This window comes from Ochotona princeps, chromosome 26, assembly GCF_030435755.1.
Source record: "Ochotona princeps isolate mOchPri1 chromosome 26, mOchPri1.hap1, whole genome shotgun sequence".
Classification (NCBI taxonomy): Eukaryota; Metazoa; Chordata; class Mammalia; order Lagomorpha; family Ochotonidae; genus Ochotona; species Ochotona princeps.
The window spans coordinates 19,272,828-19,292,821 of NC_080857.1; the positions used below are offsets into that span (position 1 = coordinate 19,272,828).

The window sequence follows — 19,994 nt, forward strand, 5'->3', positions numbered from 1 at the left end:
TAGTGACACCTAGTTTTTCTGACATGTTTAAAATTTTTCAGCGTAATTGAATAAGCTGTATTTCCTTTTCTCTTAAGACCCTCCCCTATATCATAAGGAACAAACCTCTTCTACCTAAAAAAGAAATGATAGAGCATTCCCACTTTGTGTGTTTAAGTTGCAATAACTCTTAAGGTACCCACTTCTATGGTTTTAAGATTTTTTTATTGAAAAGGAAAATTTACAGAGAAAGGAGAGAGAGAGAGAAAGATCTTCCATCCGCTGGTTCACTCCGCAAGTGGCAGTAAGGGCCGGATCTGAGCTGATTGGAAACCAGGAGCTTCTTCTGGGTCTCCCACATGGGTGCAAGGTCCCAAGGCTTAGATCTGTCCTCTACTGCTTTCCCGAGCCACAAGCAGGGAGCTGGACAGGAAGCGGAGTAGCCAGGACGTGAACTGGAGCTCATCTGGGATCCTGGCGTTTGCAAGTTGAACCATCATGCCAGTTCCCACCCCAACTTTTATGTTTTCTTCAAGGCTAATGCTAGATCATAAATATATGTATTAAATACCATAGTGCAAAAAAATATTTAGAGTATCCTAAAAACAGGGTTGTAGAAGAAATCCAGAAATAGTTGTTTGCCTTTCCTTTTTTATATTTTTTATTTCTCCCTTTGTCTCTCCCCTTCCCCTAGATATAGGAAGGAAGAAAGAGAATGTGGAAACAATGGTCTCACCCACTTTCTTCTAGTCCTTGACTCTATGCGTCCTAATCAACTATGTAAAAGTCACCAAGAATAAAAAAATAGAAATTGGTTATTTTCTGCCCATTGTTATGGGCATCCTTCTCTGTGCACAGGATACAATTTAATACCCTTCAAATTGCTTGCATTCCAGGAAGGTAGTACCTAAGAGTCCATTTAACGACATAACACGTACCACTATGCCTTGTATGTGATATACTCAAAAAGATCATGGAAAATGGAATTAAAAGATAATTTGATGCAAAAGTTTTTCAAATTCTTGCATATAGCCTTTAAGCTATTCATGAAAATGTGTATAATGAAAAACTATGCATGGATCTCAACAATTTTCTGTGCTAAAGTAAACTTTAATTCCATTTTTATGAACTGTTTGAAGCACCCTTGCACGTGAAATACACAAATGTTGGGGTGGACATTCAGCACACTGATTAACATGCCACCTGGGACGCCCACAGCCCATGCTGGAGTGTGTGGCTTCAAGCTCTGGATCCTCATCCAGCTCCCAGCTAATGCATTCTGGGAGGCGGGAGGTGAGCCCCTGCCCCTGACATGCGAACCCAGAGCTTCAGCTCTGGCTGTGGTTGGCATTTGGGTGGTGATTCCATGCTGCTTTCATTGTTTCTTTTTTTTTTTAAAGATTTATTTTTTATTACAAAGATATACAGAGAGGAGCAGAGACAGAGAGGAAGATCTTTCATCCGATGATTCACTCCCCAAGTGAGCCGCAATGGCCTGTGCGCGCCGATCTGAAGCCAGGAACCTGGAACCTTTTCCGGGTCTCCCACGCGGGCACAGGGTCCTAAGGCTTTGGGCTGTCCTCGACTGCTTTCCCAGGCCACGAGCAGAGAGCTGGAAGGGAAGGGAGCAACCAGGATACAAATTGGCACCCATATGATATACCAATGTGTGTAAGGCAAGGACTTTAGTCACTAGGCTACCGTGCCAGTCCCAAAGTCTTGAATTTTTAAACATTTAGTTATTTGAAAGAAACAATGAAAGTGGGCCCGGCGGCGTGGCCTAGCGGCTAAAGTCCTCACCTTGAACGCGCCAGGATCCCATATGGGCGCCAGTTCTAATCCCGGCAGCTCCACTTCCCATCCAGTTCCCTGCTTGTGGCCTGGGAAAGCAGTTGAGGATATCCCAAAACCTTGGACCCTGCACCCACACAGGAGACCCAGCAAAGTTCCAGGATCCTGGCTTCAGATGAGCTCAGCTCATGCTGTTGCATCCATTTGGGGAGTAAACTAAGCAGTTGGGAAATCTTTCTGTCTCTTCTTTCTAGAACTCTGACTTTCCAATAAAAATAAATCTTAGGAAAAAAAAAATTCTTTAGGAGCCAGCATGAGGGCTCAGTTGGCTAATCCCCCGCCTATAAGTCCTGACATCCCATATGGGTGTTGGTTTGTTTCCTGGGTGCTTTACTTCCCTTCCAGCGCCCTGTTTACAGCCTGAGAAAGCAGTGGAGGATGGCCCAAAGCCTTGGGACCCTGTTCCCGTGTGGGAAACCTGGAAGATCTTGGCTCCTGGTCCAAATCATCAGCTCTGCCCATTGTGGCCACTTGGGGAGTAAAACAGAGGATAGAAGATCTTTCACTCTGTCTCTCCTCTCTGAAAGTTTGCCTTTCAAAGAAAAAGAAATCTTTTTAAAAAATCAAGACTTTAGATGTCCATCCTTTTTTGTAAAAAAAAAAAAAAAAAAAAAAAAAAAAAAGGAGCTAAAAACGCCGATGAGCTGTTATGGCCCAAATCAAGGCTTTTTCTTTATAGTTTTGGAAATTTTAATTTTCTGCTTCTCCAGCAAGAACAGTGGTAAGAAAACCTGTATCCTCATAATCAGAGAACGTTGGAAGAAATAGCACTATACTATTCTGTGACCAATGCTACATTTTGGCAGGTAGCACAGAACACATGTTAGCAAAGTGTGCAGTGTTACTGATGCTGCCAGATTATTTGTGGGGCTCAATTCCAGAGCCCGTGGAAATCTTCACCTGTGGGCTTCCGGATGGAAGGTGTGGGTAAGGAACAGCGAACAACAGCTGCAACCTGCTGTCCCCATCAGCGTTCTTTCCACAGCATCACTTGAAATGGTGCCCAGAGACTACTGGAAAAGTCAGCATGACTAAATGAATCTCTCTACTGTACAAATTGGATTTGAGTGTCACTTAAAGTTCACAGAGTTTCTCTGTAGATAAAACTAAGAGGGATCACTTAACCCAAAAAGATACAGATTCATTTTTTTTTATAAAATAACACAATTTATTACTATTTTTCAAACAAATCTCACAAAATAACATTCAGGAACTCCAGGAACTCAACATTTCTAAATAATTTAACAATAAGTTTAGTCATAAAGTCATGCTACAAAATTTCCTGTGTATAAAAGATTATTAGCAAAGTATACGCTACAATGTCCATCAGGATGGAGTCGGTTCCAGAAGCCAGAGATCCTGGAGTGGTGCTAGCAATCATAACCAGCAGTCTGGGGGAAACAGCTGGCCATTCTCTCTGGCTTCCCCCTCGCAGGTCTGTGGCTGGGAGTGCAGACCCCGGGGCGGGGAGGTACCCCACCCACCCAAGAAACAAAGGGCTCCCCAGCCACATGACTCAATTTAGCCAACATGACTCAATTTTTTTAAATCAAGACATAAGAAATATAATAGTCTTTATTCTGAGTATAACCACTTGACAACATCCCTCAAAGGGGACGGTCTTGGATGTGGCAGACATGGAAGATGACCCACATAGGGAAGCTGGGAAACTGTGAGTCTGATTTTGCCCATGACAGCCACTGCTCATGTAGGCATGGGAATAAGCGAGGGCGAGGCTGGATTCCAACACCCATGCGCAAGGCAGGGGTTTGTTTACCCATCTGGCCTCTGAAAGCACTTCCCACCAACATCCAGTCCATTACTTTAAAGTGCAAATTTACTGAAAATAGTTTTTACTTTCTCCCACTCCCTTGTTCAGCTGGCTAGGTCATAATTTGGATGGCCCATTCCCTGGATGGGAAATCATCTGGAATCCAGTTATGACCTCTCCAAGGGTTATATGGAAACTTTCACTAATTTAAGTTAGAAAAGGTAACGTGTTCTAACGTTTTGGTGTTCTTCTTTTACAGTCACTTATTTATAAAAAGGCAAGAATAAAGATATAGATATCTCTGAAAGTTCAGGGATGCTGGCCTAGCAGGTAAGACACAGGTTCATATGAAGACACCATGTCCCACATCAAGAACACCCAGGGTTTGACTCTGGGTTCTGGCTCCTGGTTCCAGCTTCCTGTTAGTGCACACCCTGGGAGGCAGCAGGGAGGGCTCAATTCCCAGCTCCTGGCCTGCCAGCCCTGGCCACTTGCAGGCATCTGGGGAGTGCACCAAGGAGATTTGTCTATGTTTCTCTGCTTCTCAAATAAAAAAAAGGTAAAAAAAAATTTTTTTTTTAAGTTCAGAGATTTTAAAACAGAACCCTTCATTAAAAATTACTCCTACTTTAGAATTAATTTTACAAAAAGAAACAAGTGTGATGCATGCTGGAGCTAAGATAAACGAAAACAGTCACGTTAGCTGGATCAGACGAAGCACCGACTCCGCTACACTGAATCTTGCTCTATATTTATAAACACAGTAAACTGCCCAAGTAAAGGAAATATGTGCCAAAGCAACGAAATTCGTTTTTGCTACAGAATAATTTGCGGTTGAGCATTTCATCCCTCTATCAATATCATGCATAAAGCCTTAGCGAATGCCTGCTTAGGCTGCAGTCCGCGACACACTAACTACTCATGAGAGATCCTTTGAGATCCTCCTTGAGATACTGCCTTAGTGTTGTTAAACCGATGACTGAATCCAGGCTTCCTGGGCCCTGTGCTTTTCCCTGGGTCCTGTGAAAAAGCCACGGAGAGGATTCCCGTTTCATTTACACATCCCCAACTCTGAAGCAACAGGCAAAAGGCATTTCCCTTTTCTCATTTGGTAGAGAGTACTGGTAAAAGGCATCAGAAGGGAGCTATAGTCCAGCTGAAATTTCTCTTCCCACACTACAACCAAATCTAATTGGCTTATGTGACCCCTGTAATACACAGAACGGATCCAGCAACCATACCAGGTAGTCAAACAAACTTTCTTTTTTCGCACCCAAAACTGATGGGAACACCAGCTTTCATGCACAACAGCCAAATTTTTGCCAGCAGTTTTCTGTTCCTAACTATTGCCAGCATCTACACAATCTGTGTAATCAGACAAACAGCCAAGAATGATGAACCATCTTCTAAAAAATACCCAGAATATTTAACTTTAGAGACAAAGTAAAAACTTATCATAAAGCTGGATTGTGTTCATAGTAACAGAGAGGTAGGTTAATAATTGCTGTCCTAAAATAAGCAACAACACTAAGAAACAAAAGTTGAGAGCCTGCTGAAGTTAAACCTCCCAGCCCTGAGTTTCTAACAATAAGTGAAAATTACGTAAATGAGCAGTACAAAACAGACAAATGCCAGTGGCCATTTCCTTCCATCTGTGGCTACTAAACACAAGCACATACTCTCACAGGTAACGACTTCAGGGCCTCTGGAAAAAAGGAATGTTGGCTGTCAAAAACACAGGTCCTTAACCAAGTGACCAATGTGCCCACTTCCTTGTCCCTTGAGACAGACTGCAGTATCGGCAGACAGGCAGAGGGTGCCACCAGCCTCTAGGAGGAAAAGATCAGGGACACTGCTATGTGACCTCGGATACACAGGAGCCTCCTTCCCGCTCTGACCAGGAACTCCTGCAGCCTCAAATACTAACATTGTCCAGCTTGAGAACCTCTGGTTTAAAAGAAGAAACTAACAGAGAAGATCAAAATCTTCTAAGACCTGCTCAGGTCCCACAGCCATAAGTTGAGGGTTAGGGAACTCAGGAAAGCTGAAAGGTTTGATAGACTAACATAAAATTAGCTGTGAAAAAACGAAAATAATGGGCTGCTTCCACACTCATGAGAATAGAAGTCAGAAATTCAAACGGCCCACTGAAATGGTGTAATGTTTTTAAACTAGAAGCACATTGAAAATCTACTCCACGTACCTAATCAAATACATAATTCAAGTGGCATAAGCCAAAGGAATTTACTATCAGCTAAATTTGCAGCATCAGAGGATGACTAAAGGAATGATTTGAGCAAATATACTGATTTTTATACCCTGCCTTTCCTAATTACATGGGTTCTAAACTTGGACTGCAAGAATAAGCATGCATAGAAGTCATTCATATACTTGCTATATAAAATGAACACAAATAAGCACCTTACATTTCTCTGAAAACCACCAGTGACTAAAAGGCATTAAAAATCAGACGGAAAACCAATTTCTATATTACAGAATTTAAAAAAAAAAGATCCAAACAACAAAACAATGTCATTTACAAATAAATCTAGCATGAACTCATGCATTTCCTTTTATTCTCAGCTCCAGAGTTAACTTGCAGAAAACATACCCTCACGTGGCGATATGGCTTCCAGATCACCTAATGGATGACGTGCAGACTACCAGTGAAGCAGCTCATCCTTCCTCGCAGCTCACGAACCTTGCAAGGAAGCGATGGCTCCCTGCCTGTGGTTTCTCAGAACTGTCCGAAAGCCAGTCAAGGTGAAGGTTTCTTCCTATCAGACTGAAAGAGCTAAAAGGAAGTTAAAAAGGTGTGACACCAAGTTTTCCTACTGCTAACATTTAGTGCTGATTGTCAAAGCAGTGGTCCCTTCTGATCAGAGGAACTGTGAGAAACTGTCAGCCCTGTCTCAGTGAGAGCTGAAAAGTTCTGAAACCCGACTATGCAATTACCCTGAAATGCCCCCCCCGCATTCACTGTGATTTTATGCACATAGCAATCCCACAATGGATAAGCAAACAAGAATCCACAAGCTGTGGCCAAGGGACTTCAGGCACAATGTGGCAGAGGGTCCGACTTCTTCGTGACTTACTAGTCGTTCAGCCACCACCTGCTGCCGCCTTCACCTGCTTGCTGAGAACGACTTTCATTTTCCATAAAATAATTCTTTTCTTCCTTGATACATTCTAACCTCTGCATCTCCCTATTGCTTTGCAATGCTGAGGTTAAATACCTACAATGTTTCATGTAGGCAACAAGCCTCAAATATATTGTCGTTTGTCTGCTGTCCTGAACGACCATGCCTCCTTCTCTCTCCTTCTGCACTTACAAGATACATTTTCAGACCTGTTTAACTCAGAACTTCTCAAAAAAAAAAAAATTCTGAAATACTGTTGCATTTACTGAAAGGTGCTGAAGGTAGTCTTTAAGTATGTACCCTTATATAATAATAGCAACTACTTGTTTCAAGCAATGAGGGCCACCAAACCAAATCATAAGGGCAAATTTTAACATATGCCAATGGCCACTGGTTAAAGAAAGAATTGAAATATACCTCCTACTTTAAACGTATAAGGAACTGTTAGCCAGAAAATGTGCTAACAACCAGTGATACATGAGTAACAGGGCCAAGAAAATGGTTGTTATAGTTTAACCACTGGCCTGGATAGCAGAATGACATGACATATGTGAAAACACAGCCTAAATTCCAGTTGAGAATGCACACTTTGTTGTTTTTTAAGAAAAACAATAGGTAAACACCACGTAGGCTGGCAGGCTTCCAGGAGACTGGCTTCCCCTCCGCCACCTTCAGAGTCCTCTCCCAGGCAGGGCTGTTGCTGTGTGGCGGAGAGGCATCCTCCTCACCACCGCTGCCTTCCAAACCAGAGGCAGGAAACAGCCGCGCTTCTGAAACAGACCTTTGGGGACAAGGTTCTACAGTTCCAAAAGAACATATATTAAAATGCCTTACATAAAAAAACAAAACCACAACTAAACAAGCCAAATAAAAAATGCCTATCTCTTTGTTCTTACAAGGTGATTGGTCTATAAAGGTATCAGTAGATGGGGCCACGTAATACGGAACCAGGACTGAGGACAACAACAGAGGATCTGTGATTTCCAGGAGGGCTAGTACGGAGTTACCAGTTTCAAGGAGAAATATCAACCAGGTGAAGGGAAAATGGCAGACATGAGAGATGGTTTTTATCTTAAGAACCTTTTGCCCAAGACGGAATCTTTAAAATAGATCATTTTATAAAACTTATCTATGTTCTTATGATATTTAAATAAGTTAATGCAAAGTGGAAAATACGGTGTTAGTTTTCTTCTTCCTCATCTTCTTTAATTACTGGAGTACCTGAAAACAAAAACAGAAACTTACTTCTGGTCACTCTTAACAGATTGCTCAAGTCAAAATAGTCTTGCATCGACCTGAGAAGCTCTGAGGTCATGGGCGGTGTGCCATAATCAAAATCATTTCAGAGGCTTGTAGGATGAAGGATAGCAAGTTAGCCTGTCACCTGGGAGATAAGCATCCCTTCTGAGCACGGGCTAGAGACCTGGCTGCTCCATGTCTAATCCAGCTCCCTGTTAAAGCACTGGGAAAGCAGAGGAAGTCGGCCCAAGTGCTTGGGTGCCTGCCATCCACATGGGAGACCCATTTGAAGCTCTAGGCTGCTGGCTTTGGCCTGGCCCAGTCCTCGCTGTTGTGGTCATGTGGGGAGCCAATCAGCAGATGAAAGATATCTCTCTTTTTCTCTCCCTATATATAGCTCTTTCAAATAAATATATAAATAATTGAAAAATAAATGACTTCATAAAATAATCTTTTTAGTTTTGAATATTTTTTAGAAATCTCTCAAAATTGGAAAATAAATACTTCTCTATTTAGGCCCCCAAATTCAGAGCCAGGAGCATTATCAGGTGTCAGGGACTCAACATCCTGGACCATCCTCTACAGCTTCCCCAGGTACATTAGCAGGCAGCTGGGTCAAAAATAGATCAGCTGGGGGGTGGGGAGAACCCAAGTATCTATGTAACTGTGTCACATAATACAATGTAATTAATGAAGTTAAATAATAAATAATTAAAAAAAAAAATAGATCAGCTGGGCCTGGCACAACGCCTAGTGGCTAAATCCTCGCCTTGCATCCGTAAGGACCCATATGGACACTGATTCATGCCCCGGCTGCTCCACTTCCCATTCAGATCCCTGCCTGTGGCCAGAGAGGGCAAGAGAGGATGGCTCAAAGCCTTGGGATCCTGCACCCACATGGGAGGCCCAGAAGAAGCTCCTGACTCCTGGCTTTGGATCAGCTCAGCTTCAGCCATTGCAGCCACTTGGGGAGTAAACTAGTGGATACAAGATCTTTCTCTCTGTATCTGTTCTGTGTATCTTTTTCCAATAAAAATAAATACATCTCTAAAAAAGAAAAAAAAAGTACAGCACCCAGGACTTAAACCAGCACTCCAATAAAGAACATAACTCAAGCAACAACTTTACTATGTCATAACGTTGGTTCCAATAACAATTATGTTAAAAAATAATTTCTAATAGTATTATCATCACACCCAATTTTTAATTACAAACAAGGTTTAATGAGGTTAATTAGCTCAATGTTACAAAAATTACTAAGTGGTGGGATTTAACTCAGTCAGTCAAGAGCACCTGCCACATGAACACCAGTCTCAGGTGCTGGGAAACTAACCCCCGCGCGCGGGAGGCGGGGTGGTGGGGGTGGTGGTGGTGGTGGTGGTGTGTGTGTGTGTGTAAGTAACAGGGTAGTTAAGAGGAGAAAGGGAAAGCAAATGCTGCAATTCTGATCCAATTGTGAAAAAGCACCTGCTTACAATTTATGTTTAATGATTCTACAAAACCATACCTTTGTAACTTGAGAATAAGTTACTTTTGTTTTAAAGTTTTAAGATTGTTTTTTCTTTCTGAAAGGCAGATTTACAGAGGGAAGGAGAGACACACAGAGAGATCTTCCACCTACTGGTTCACTCCTACATGGCTGCAAAGGCTGGAGATGAGCCGATCTTAAACCAGGAGCTTCCTCTAGGTTCCCAAGTGGGTGCAGGGTCCCAATGACATTAGCCATTCTCTGCTGCTTTCCCAGACCACTAGCAGGGAAGTGGATGGGAGGATACGAACTGGTGCCCACATGGGATACCAGCACTTGCAGGCAGAGGATTAGTCAACTGAACCATTGTGCTGGGTCCCCAAGTCTACTTTTCTAATAAGTGTTCATATAGGGCTGATCTTACGCCAGTATAAATATGCTAGGAATTTTTGTTTTATCTCACTCCAGCTCAGACCTAGACTATTAAATTTAATACAGACAGAAAATGACCTTGAAGATAATTTCCTTTAGTTTTGTTCCTTTCCATGATCCAATTCCACAGATTCATTATTATTATTGTTTTAACCTAGAGGACGTTTCTGACCACTCAGTTTCACTTACCATCCAGTTTTTTCAGCCTGGGCACCCTCTTTGTTGCCTCTTCAATCCAGTTGCTCTCTGCTGAATGCTTCTCTTCTAAGGGGTTGCCTACAAACACGAGGTCTTCCAGGCACGGCAGTTCCGCCAGCTTCACGAATTCAGCTACAAGCACAAAGAGAATTTTCCACACTCAAATGTAGGTTTTACTGTTGCCAACCTTGGCACTGAGTTTCAATACCACTGCTTCTCATTTGTGACTAGTCAGAACACTCAGTTGTTTAAGATTTTCCAAAGGGTTTGGGAAATTCATATTATACGGAATCAGTCTCTCAAGACGTTATGGGGTAGGAGGGGTTTAGAATACATACACCTATGCTGATGCTAGCCAAGGGAAGGAATAAGGTGACCTGATGCTCAGTCAAGTGCAGCAACAAATCAGGCTCCAGTTACAGGGAATCCCAATGCTGTGTGCTCCATCAGTGTGGGCTAAGCTAAACTATGAAAGGGTTTTTCAATTTCTTTGAAAAAAAATTTTTTTTGAAGATTTGTTTACTTGAAAGGCAGAGTTACAAACAGCGAAAAAGAGGTCTTCTATCTGCTGATTCACTCCTCAGATGGCTCCAACAGCTGCGGCAGGGCTTGTCTGAAGCCAGCAGCCAGAAGTTTCTTCTGGATCTCCCATATGGGTGCAGAGGCCCAAGCATTGAGGCCAGCTTCTACTGCTTTCCCAGGTGCATCAGCAGGGAACTGGATATGAAGTGGAGCAGCCCAAATCTGAACTAGCAGCCATGTGGAATGCCAATACCACTGGTGGCAGCTTTATCTGCAATGCCCTAGCACTGGCCCCTCTTTGAACTCTTACAGCAACTTATTTAAATTTTTATTGTAGGGCTTACATATAGTTTTATAATTATTAGCTCATTAAAAATTGTCATTCCTGGGCTCAGCGCCATGGCTGTGCCAGGATCCCATATGGATGCCAGTTCTAATCCCGGCAGCCCCACTTCCCATCCAGCTCCCTGCTTGTGGTCTGGAAAAGCAGTGGAGGACAGCCCAAAGTCTTGGCACCCTGCACCCACATGGGAGACCTGGAAAAGGTTCCTGGTTCCTGGCTTCAGATTGCTGACGCAGCACCGACTGTTGTAGTCACTTGGGGAGTGAATCATCGGATGGAAGATCTTCCTCTTTGTCTCTCCTCCTCTCTGTATATCTGACTTTGCAATAAAAATAAATAAATCTTTTAAAAAAAAGTCCTTCCTCCGCCCTGCTGTGAACTCCTTGAGGACAGGGACAGAATCCTTGTTCAATGAACTCATGTATTTGTCACAGTGCAGGGCATGTAACGGTGAATTGCATATATGTAGAGTGAATAATATGTAATTTTAAAAAGCAAAGCAATATAGATGGCAAATATATCTTCTACCCAAGAATTATTAGATATAAGATTTCTTCAGCCTTTGACCAATAAGCTATATTTTCCATAATTAAATGGAACCAGATCTATCCAGTTGTAATCATTCTCAGTAAGTATTGAAACACAAAAACTTAACTATTCAAAAGCTAAGAACTCCTAGCGTTACTTCTATAGAAAATACAAGAAACCCTCTGGCCGTTCCTGTGTGTTGAGGTAAATGCTCCCATTTTGTAACTCCCTTTGGGCTGGTTTCTATTGACAGAGGCGGAAGGCTGGTGAAGCGCTTACCCCAGTCTTTCACCAGGTTGTTAGACATGTAGAGAATCTTCAGTTTCTTCATCACATGTATCCCTTTTAACTTCTCTATAAAATTGTAGGAAATCCAAAGTTCCTCCAATGTATCTCCCACTGCTTCCTGAAAAAGAAATCAATAGGACTCACATGCTGATTTCTTTTTTAAAGATTTTTTTTTTTTTTTATTGGAAGGTCAGATTTACAGCAAGAAGGAGAGACAAAGACAAAGATCTTCCGTCCTCTGACTGACTCCCCAAGTGGCTGCAACAGCCGGAGCTGAGCTGGTCTGAAGCCAGGAGCCTCTTCTGGGTCTCCCACGTGGGTGCAGGGTCCCAAGGCTTTGGTGCATCTTCAATTGCTTTCCCAGGGCACGCAGGGAGCAAAATGGGAAGTAGGGCAGCTGGGACACACACTGGCGCCCGTTGTGGGATCTCGGTACATGCCAGGTCATGTGATTTTCAATCATTCCTTTTGTCTCCTGAAATATTGTATGCAGATCTATAAATACAAATATCTACTTTGCATTTTTTGCCACTTAATAATGGATCTTGCTTGCCAATTATTCCATTTCAACCCATACAGGTAAGCTCTTTCTTCTTGTTTCCCTAGATGCACTACTGACAGATAGTTCACTATTGACAAGACATTCAGACCATCGCAAGGAAAGCAGCTGGTCTAAAACTCCTAGATATAGCAAAGTCAGGACCAGTAAATGCCCATTTAGGACTTGGGTAGCTGTTCACCAACTGCCAAAGAATGCCTGTTCACTTCTCCATCACGAGTGGCAGCTTCTGGATCTTAAAATGAGAACTATAGGGCCCGGTGCAATGGCCTAGTGGCTAAATCCTCACTTTACATGTGTCAGGATCCCACGTGGACACTGGTTTGTTTTATGGCTACTCCACTTCCCATCCAGCTCCAACTTGTGGTCTGGGAAAGTAACAGAGGATGGCCCAAAACCCTGGGACCCGGCACCCACATTGGAGACCTGGAGGAAATTCCTGGCTTTGGATCAGCTGAGCTCCGGCCTTTGCGGCCACTTAGAACGTAAACCAGATGGAAGATCTTTCTGTCTCTCCTCCTCTCTGTGTATCTGACTTTCCAACAAAAATAAATAAATCTTTAAAAAAGTGAGAACAATAACAGCATGTACTTCATGTGTGTCTGATATAATACTTATAAATAAAAGTCTGCTGCATATTTAACTAATAATAACTGCAAAAGCAAATGAAATAGCGGGAACATATTCAGCAATGGATACTTTTCAGCAATACTAAATACTACCCAGAATCCAGTAAGAAAAAGATAAAGCCAATAGAAAAATGGATAAAAATATGTTTCATCAATCACCAAAAGATAAAATGTAAATGATTCATAAAGTTCAAAGTCATAATTAACTAGATAATGTAAACTAAAACACAAGTATTTTCCATTTTGCCTATCATATTGGCAGATATTTAAAATACTGAATAGCACTCAATGATGCTGAAGCAAGGGGACCAGTGTTGTGGCATAACGGACTAAGCTACTGCCTTTAAAACCAGTGTCCCGTATTGGGACACTAGTCTCAGCTTTCCATTTTCAATATGGCTGGGAAGGCAGCAGAATATGGCTTCCATCAATGAAGGAGACCAAAACGGAGTTCCTGGCTGTTGACTGCAGCCTGGCCCAGCCCCGACTGTTGCAAGCATTTGGGGAGTGAACAAGTGGGTGAAAGATCTTCCTCTCCCTCTCTCTGACTCTATTTCTTTGCCTTTCAAAAAGAATAAAAGAATAAATAAATACGATACATAAATACATATGTAATTCATACATATTATATCTTAAAAATACATTTACGATTAACATAGTTAAAAAGATCAAGTCTTTTAACTAATAAATAAATACAGTAAATCTTAAATAAAAATTTGAAGTGGTTAAAAATACAGAAATATCACCAATGGAAATTTTTTTTTAATTAATTATTTTGCATTATGTGACAGTTTCATAGGCTCTGGGAATCCCCCCACCCCTCCCCACGCCCCTCCCCCCTGGTGGATTGCTCCACTTTGATGTAGTATTACAGTTCAAATTCAATCAAGATTCTTTCCTTGCAAATGTATACCAAGCATAGAGTCCAGCTACTTATTGTCCAGATGGGTTGAACAGTTTCTTGACACCAATGGAAATTTAAACCAACATAAGCATTGCAGGAACAATTTGAGGTGCCTATCAAAATATCAGTATTTTCAAAATTTAAGTTATACCTCTCATTAGAAACTTTTAAATGGCTTTGCAAGTCATTTAGAAATAACACCTAACCCTTATCACAGCCTTAACAGCCTTAACAGCTGCTATGTGCCCCAGCACCTGCTTCCCCTGAACTCCTTCTCTTACTCAAGCTCCATGGCTGGGACATTCCACCGCCGTCGCTCAGACTGGAGCATTTGTCCACTGAGCTCTACAGCCTATAGCCTTACTTTTTGAGAGGACTTCTCATCAGTCTGCGTTTATTTCCCTGCATGGCAGCTGTCACTCCAATGTAGTACACACTTACCTTTTAGCCTGTCTTCTCCCACTGTCATGTAAGTAAGTACTCGCTGTGGCAGTAACGTTATTACTTCATACTCAGCTGTACCTCTAGCTGTAGTGCCAGGCTTAACTAGTTAAGAACTATGATTTTATTGAATAAATAATATAATATTTACATAATGAGCAAAAAATCAGATGCAAAACAACTTGGAAAGTGTAATTTCTACTCAGTTTGTAAAGTTTCTCCAATGCACAAGCATTATCTTCATGCTGATGGGAAAAAAGATGTGCTTAATAATAAACAACAACCTACCAGTCCATTTAAGTTCTTTATGTTGTTTCTTCCTAATGACAATATTCTCAAGTTCTCTGTGGTGGAAAGAAAAAGCAATTTTGGTTTGAAAATCATATTATAAAACTTATATAAAGCTGCTGTAATAAAACTTTAATATTATATAATATACTTATATATCAAGTTAAAAATTACTATGCTAACAAAATAGGTAAGGAAGTAGGAAATAGCATTGATCTATTATCTAAAGTAAACACTGCAACTATAATTTCATGTTATGTCAATATAACTTTAAAAATAGCTACTTGGAGAGACAGTATGAGGATGTATTACTAGGTAACATCCATGTGTGGTGCCAGCATCCCTTATCAGAATGCCAGTTCAAATGTTGGCCGCTCTGCTTCTGATCCAGCTTCCTGCTAATGCACCTGGGAAAAATATATGTTTATTTCACTTATTTGAAAGACAGAAAGACAGAAAAATATCTCTTCTACTAGTTCACTCCTTAAAAGCTTGCAACACCCTGAAGCAGCTGGGACTGAGCCAGCTCGAAGCCAAGACACAGACAGTACTTCAATCTGAGGAAACCACAGTGTGGGTGCCAGGGACTCAAGCACTTGAGCCATCATCTGACATCCAGGGTCACGTTAGCTGGAAGCTGAAACTAGAAGCAGAGCCAAGGCTTGAAACCAGGCACTCAGGGCCTGGCACGGTAGTCTAGCAGCTAAAGTTCTCACCTTGATGGGATCCCATATGGGTGTCAGTTCTAATCCCGGCGGTCCCACTTCCCATCCAGCTTCCTGCCTATGGCCTGGGAAAGCAGTCGAGGACGGCCCAAAACCAGGGGCCCTACACCCATGTGGGAGATCCAAAAGAAGCTCCTGGCTTCTGACTTTGGATTGGCTCTGGCTGTGGCAGCCTCTTGGGGAGTGAACCTGCAGATAGAAGATCTTCCTCTCTGTCTCTCCTCCTCTCTATATATCTGACTTTCCAAAAAAAAAAAAAGAAAGAAAAAAAAGAAAGAATAAGGCAGCCCAAATAGCTCCCTTGACAATACCTGTATCCTAATCCCTGGGACCTGGCAATGTTCACGTTCATGGTGGGGGAAAAAGGTGCTTTACAGATATGATTAAGATAAATGTCTTGACAAGTGGAGATTATTTTCAATATATGAGCATGCCCTAAATGGCATCCCAGACATCCTCAATAAGAGAAAGGCAAACAGACTGACCAACAGAAGAGGAGAAGTATGACCAGAGGAGAAAAGTGGCAAGCAGTCAAAAGTCAAGGAATGTAGCAGACACCACCAGAAGCTGCGAGAGACCAGAATGAGACTTCTTTAAGTCCCACGGGCCTCCAGAGGGAGTGTGGCCAACCAACTGCTGGCCTCTACAACTGTGGGGGAATAAACTGCTTTTGTTTCGAGGACAAGCAGCATGGGAAAAACAATGGTAATGAGTTAAATGTAACAAGTTTGAAATATATATTAGATAAATCTGGAAAAAAAAAAAGTCTATACTGAGATCCGATGTTTCATTGAAGCCATCTCCATTCTCAGGGAGGCTCGTGATGTGGCACAGTGGGTCAAGCTACTGCCTATGATGCTAGCATGCTGAATGCTCAGATGAGTGCCTGCCTGGGAAAGCAGTGTGAGAAGGCCCAAGTGTGTGGACCGCTGCCACCCACATGAGACTCGGGTGAAACTGCAGAATGAACCAGTGGGTGGAAGATCACTCTGTCTCTCTTCCTCTCTGGAACTCTTCTTTCAAATATAGAAATTAATCTTTTAAAAAAAAGATATTTCAATTCTAACTCTCTAGAAGCTCTAAAATGCTCAAGTCTCATGTGTTCTCTAACTTTATTTGGTTTATCAAACTTGAAACTGATGGTTTATATATTCTGTCAATGATGGCATAGCTAAAACAGGTGCCGGCTTCTTAAATACCATCACATCTCCGGAAAGCGTATCCTAGTAACTGGGAAATCAAAGAACCAGTTGTTGTTGTGGATCACTTACTTAAGCCATTCAGGTTGGCAATTTTTTCGATGCAGTTTGTTGACAATGAAAGCTTCCTTAAAAAGAACAAAGAAAAACCTTAATTAATAAGAAACACTTCAATGATATATCAGTAATCATTCCTCAACAGTGTTGCCCATGGAAGATACGTTTAAGCTGCCTCTTCTTTATACTGAATCCATTTTTTCCCCTTCTCAGTCATGGAAACTATTCATTTCTTATGATGTTTTCTGCCTTTGATTACAAATGTTAACACATAATTTATGTAGAAAAGCAATCAAACAAAAATCTGGGGAAATGTATTATTATTTATTCATTTTTAATGTATATTATTCTGTGACTCTGCATCTCACTTTTAGGAATATATCATACTGAAATATTAATACAGAATGCCAATATATTTGTGTAATACAAAATAGAAAAAAACATAAACATCTACCCACTGAGGTTGGATTATGGGAATACCACACTACCATATGCCCAAAATGAGCCTTGGGGCAGGCAGGCCAGCATTGTGGTATAGCTGATTAAGCTGCTGACTACAGTGCCAGCAGCCCGAAGGAGCGTTGGTGCAGGTCGTGGATGCTCCACTTCCAATCCAACTCCCTGCTAAGGTGCCTGGAAAAGCAGGGAGCCTGACCTGGGCTCCTACCACCCTCCGGCAGAGACCCGACTTCAGCAAGGCTCAGCCACGGCTTTGGTGGCCATCTGGGGAGTGACCCAGCAGATGCAAGGCCTTTCTGTCTTGTCCTGTAACTTTGCCTTTCAAATAAATAAGTAAATAAACCTTCTTTTTAAAGCCTTTTTTTTAAAAAAAAAAATGAGGTTGGGAATATATCCATGATGCATATCAAACCATCTAGGAAGATGCTTTGGTGAGAAAACAAACAGAACTGTTTAGATGCATTTGTGCAGATTTTCTTTTTCATGTGTTAATCATTCAGAAATGTATATTGAAAAAAGTTCCTGCCCCACACATTCCCTTAAATACTTTCTTCAGTTTGTCTAACTTTTTAAAAAAAGATTTATTTATTCATTTGGAAGACAGAGTTACAGAGAGAGGGAGAGAAAAAAAGAGAGAAATAGAGTCAATAATATGCTGTTCACTCCCCAAATAACCAAAACAGCCATAGCTGGGCTGGTCTGAAGCCAGGAGCTTCTTCCAGGTCTCCCATGTGGGTGTGGAGGCACAAGGATTTGGGCTGTTCTCTGCTGCTTTCCCAGGCACATTAGCAGAGGTGGATCAGAAGTCCAGCAGCCAGGACTTCAACCAGCAATTATATGGGTTGCTGACATCGCAGGTGGTGGCTTCACCCACTATATCACAATGCTGACCCCACATATAACATTTGTGGACCTTTGCTATACATTGTACAAATTTTTAAAAAGTTATGATTTTTATTGGAAAGTCAGATATATAGAGAGGAGGAGAGACAAAGAGGAAGACCTTCCCTCAGCTAATTCACTCCCCAAGTGGCCACAATCGCTGGAGATGACCCAATCTGAAGCCAGGAACTAGGAGCTTCCTCCAGGTCTCTCACATGGGTGCAGGGTCCCAAGACTTTGGGCCTTCCTCCGCTGCTTTTCCAGGGCACAAGCAGGGAGCTGGATGGGAAGTGGGGCCGCCGGGACACAAACTGGCACAGAAGGACAGAACAAATGGGACAACTACGCCAGCCAAATGATGATAGCAAATATCTGGACAAACGGAGACTCTAAAGTAGACCAGTCAGCCAGTGGGCATTGACTTGCTCTCTCATCCTTGGATTGCTGAGACCAACAACATTTCAGAACTATCAAAACTACCTGCGTGAAACCCTCGAAGTGTGTGCCACATTGTGACCCTGGGTTGATCTCAGGTGGCCATTCCTCATCCCTGGGTTTGGGGGGCTGGGTATGGCTCCTCCTCTTCTCCCACCCCCACCCTCCCACCCCAGAAACAGGAAGGAAAAATAGAAAATTTGGAAACAATGATCACATCTACTTTTCCCTAACCCTCCATCCTTCCCACCCTGATCAACTATGTAAACATCATCTGAAAACAAACAAAAAATGATACTGACTTTGAGATAAGTATCATTATCTACATTTTATAAATGAAGCTGAACTGCAAAGAAGTTGATCAATTTCCCAGCATCATGCAGCCAGAAGGGGTAAAGTCAAAATCAAAACCTAGGCGTTTCGCTGTAGCACATTCTTGATTTGACTCAAAGAGGAAATACCCATTTCTCTTTCTGCTCGAAACAGCAAAAGCAATTCATCTACAACTGCTCATCAAATCTATATATTTTCAAATCCCTGTTCCAGCGAACCACCTTGAAAAACTTAAATGCTTTTAAATCTAAGAACATGGCTGGGAAATAGGCTTTAATTCTAAAAAGATGCTCGGTAAGAAAACAAAACAAAACAAGAACACAAGCAGCTTGATGATTTTTAACTGATTTCCAGGGTTCTCTAGTATGGGGTAGTGAATCTCTTGACATCTATTTGTTTTTCCAGATGGCATTTTTCCAGATGGCACACGCTTTGAAATGATGCTTGAAGCCACAACAACATTCTGAGGTAGATTATTATGTGACACATTATGCCTTCCTCACAAGGAATGAGTTGCACATAATAAATATGTTTGCTTTTCCTTTTTGTTTCAAAGACAGGTATCAGTCTGACACATGGGTTCACAGATACACGTTTGAATCAGCCAACTTGCCTACTGTAAATACAGATTCCTCAATTTCCTCAGAAGATAGTCTATTTTATGAGATTAGGGTGGGGCTTATCTTCTACATAAAGTACAGGTTGTCAAGGAAATCTGACTTAGACAAGCACAGGGTGAAGAACTCGTAAGGTTCCCTGCAGCCCCCACCCTCACGGGACACGTAGATTACACCCCGCTCCAGCATTCCGCCTGGTCCAGACCAATCTCCTGATTGTGGGGGCATCTGGGGAGTGAACAGGTGGATCAAGCTCTGTCTAACTTTCTGGTTCTCTCTTTCTCTCTGCTACTTAAATAAATACACAGACGCACATATATATTTTATATATATATATATATATATATTTTTAGTAACACAAACCTAACAATCATGCCTGATAGATGAAAAAGAGAACTTACTCGCAATTAGAAAGAGTTGACAAAGATGCATCCATCTTCTCTATGGGGGGAATTTGGGCATAAAGCTTTAGCTCTTTGGCTTCAGATGGCCTCTGACCTGTTTTCTCCTCCTACAGGAAAAATAAATCGGGAAGAAATTGATCTCAAATTAGAAATGTGGAAACAAAAGAAGCTAGAGTTTCCTGAGGGCATTGATGTTTATTCCAAAAACAATTATTAGAATCAATCACAGTTTAATAATTCCTTAAAAACTAGAAACAGAACAGCCATGTGATCATGCAATCCCATTACTGGGTATATAAGCAA

At 41.8% G+C, this 19,994-nt stretch overlaps 1 protein-coding gene across 3 annotated transcripts in view; it reads right to left on the reverse strand.

Moving 5' to 3' along the window:
• Positions 1-7,854: 7,854 nt before the first annotated feature.
• The window catches only part of DNAL1 (dynein axonemal light chain 1), a 162,707-nt gene continuing 150,567 nt past the window's right edge, over positions 7,855-19,994 (reverse strand). For all 3 annotated transcript variants that reach the window (XM_058655213.1, XM_004584408.3, XM_012926776.2), the window contains exons 3-8: positions 19,689-19,798; positions 16,577-16,632; positions 14,581-14,636; positions 11,751-11,877; positions 10,070-10,210; positions 7,855-7,962 (exon numbers count right to left, since the gene is read on the reverse strand). In XM_058655213.1, the coding sequence (XP_058511196.1) occupies positions 7,922-7,962; positions 10,070-10,210; positions 11,751-11,877; positions 14,581-14,636; positions 16,577-16,632; positions 19,689-19,798 (531 nt within the window). In that variant the 3' untranslated portion in view covers positions 7,855-7,921. The remainder of the gene's footprint in view (positions 7,963-10,069; positions 10,211-11,750; positions 11,878-14,580; positions 14,637-16,576; positions 16,633-19,688; positions 19,799-19,994) is intronic.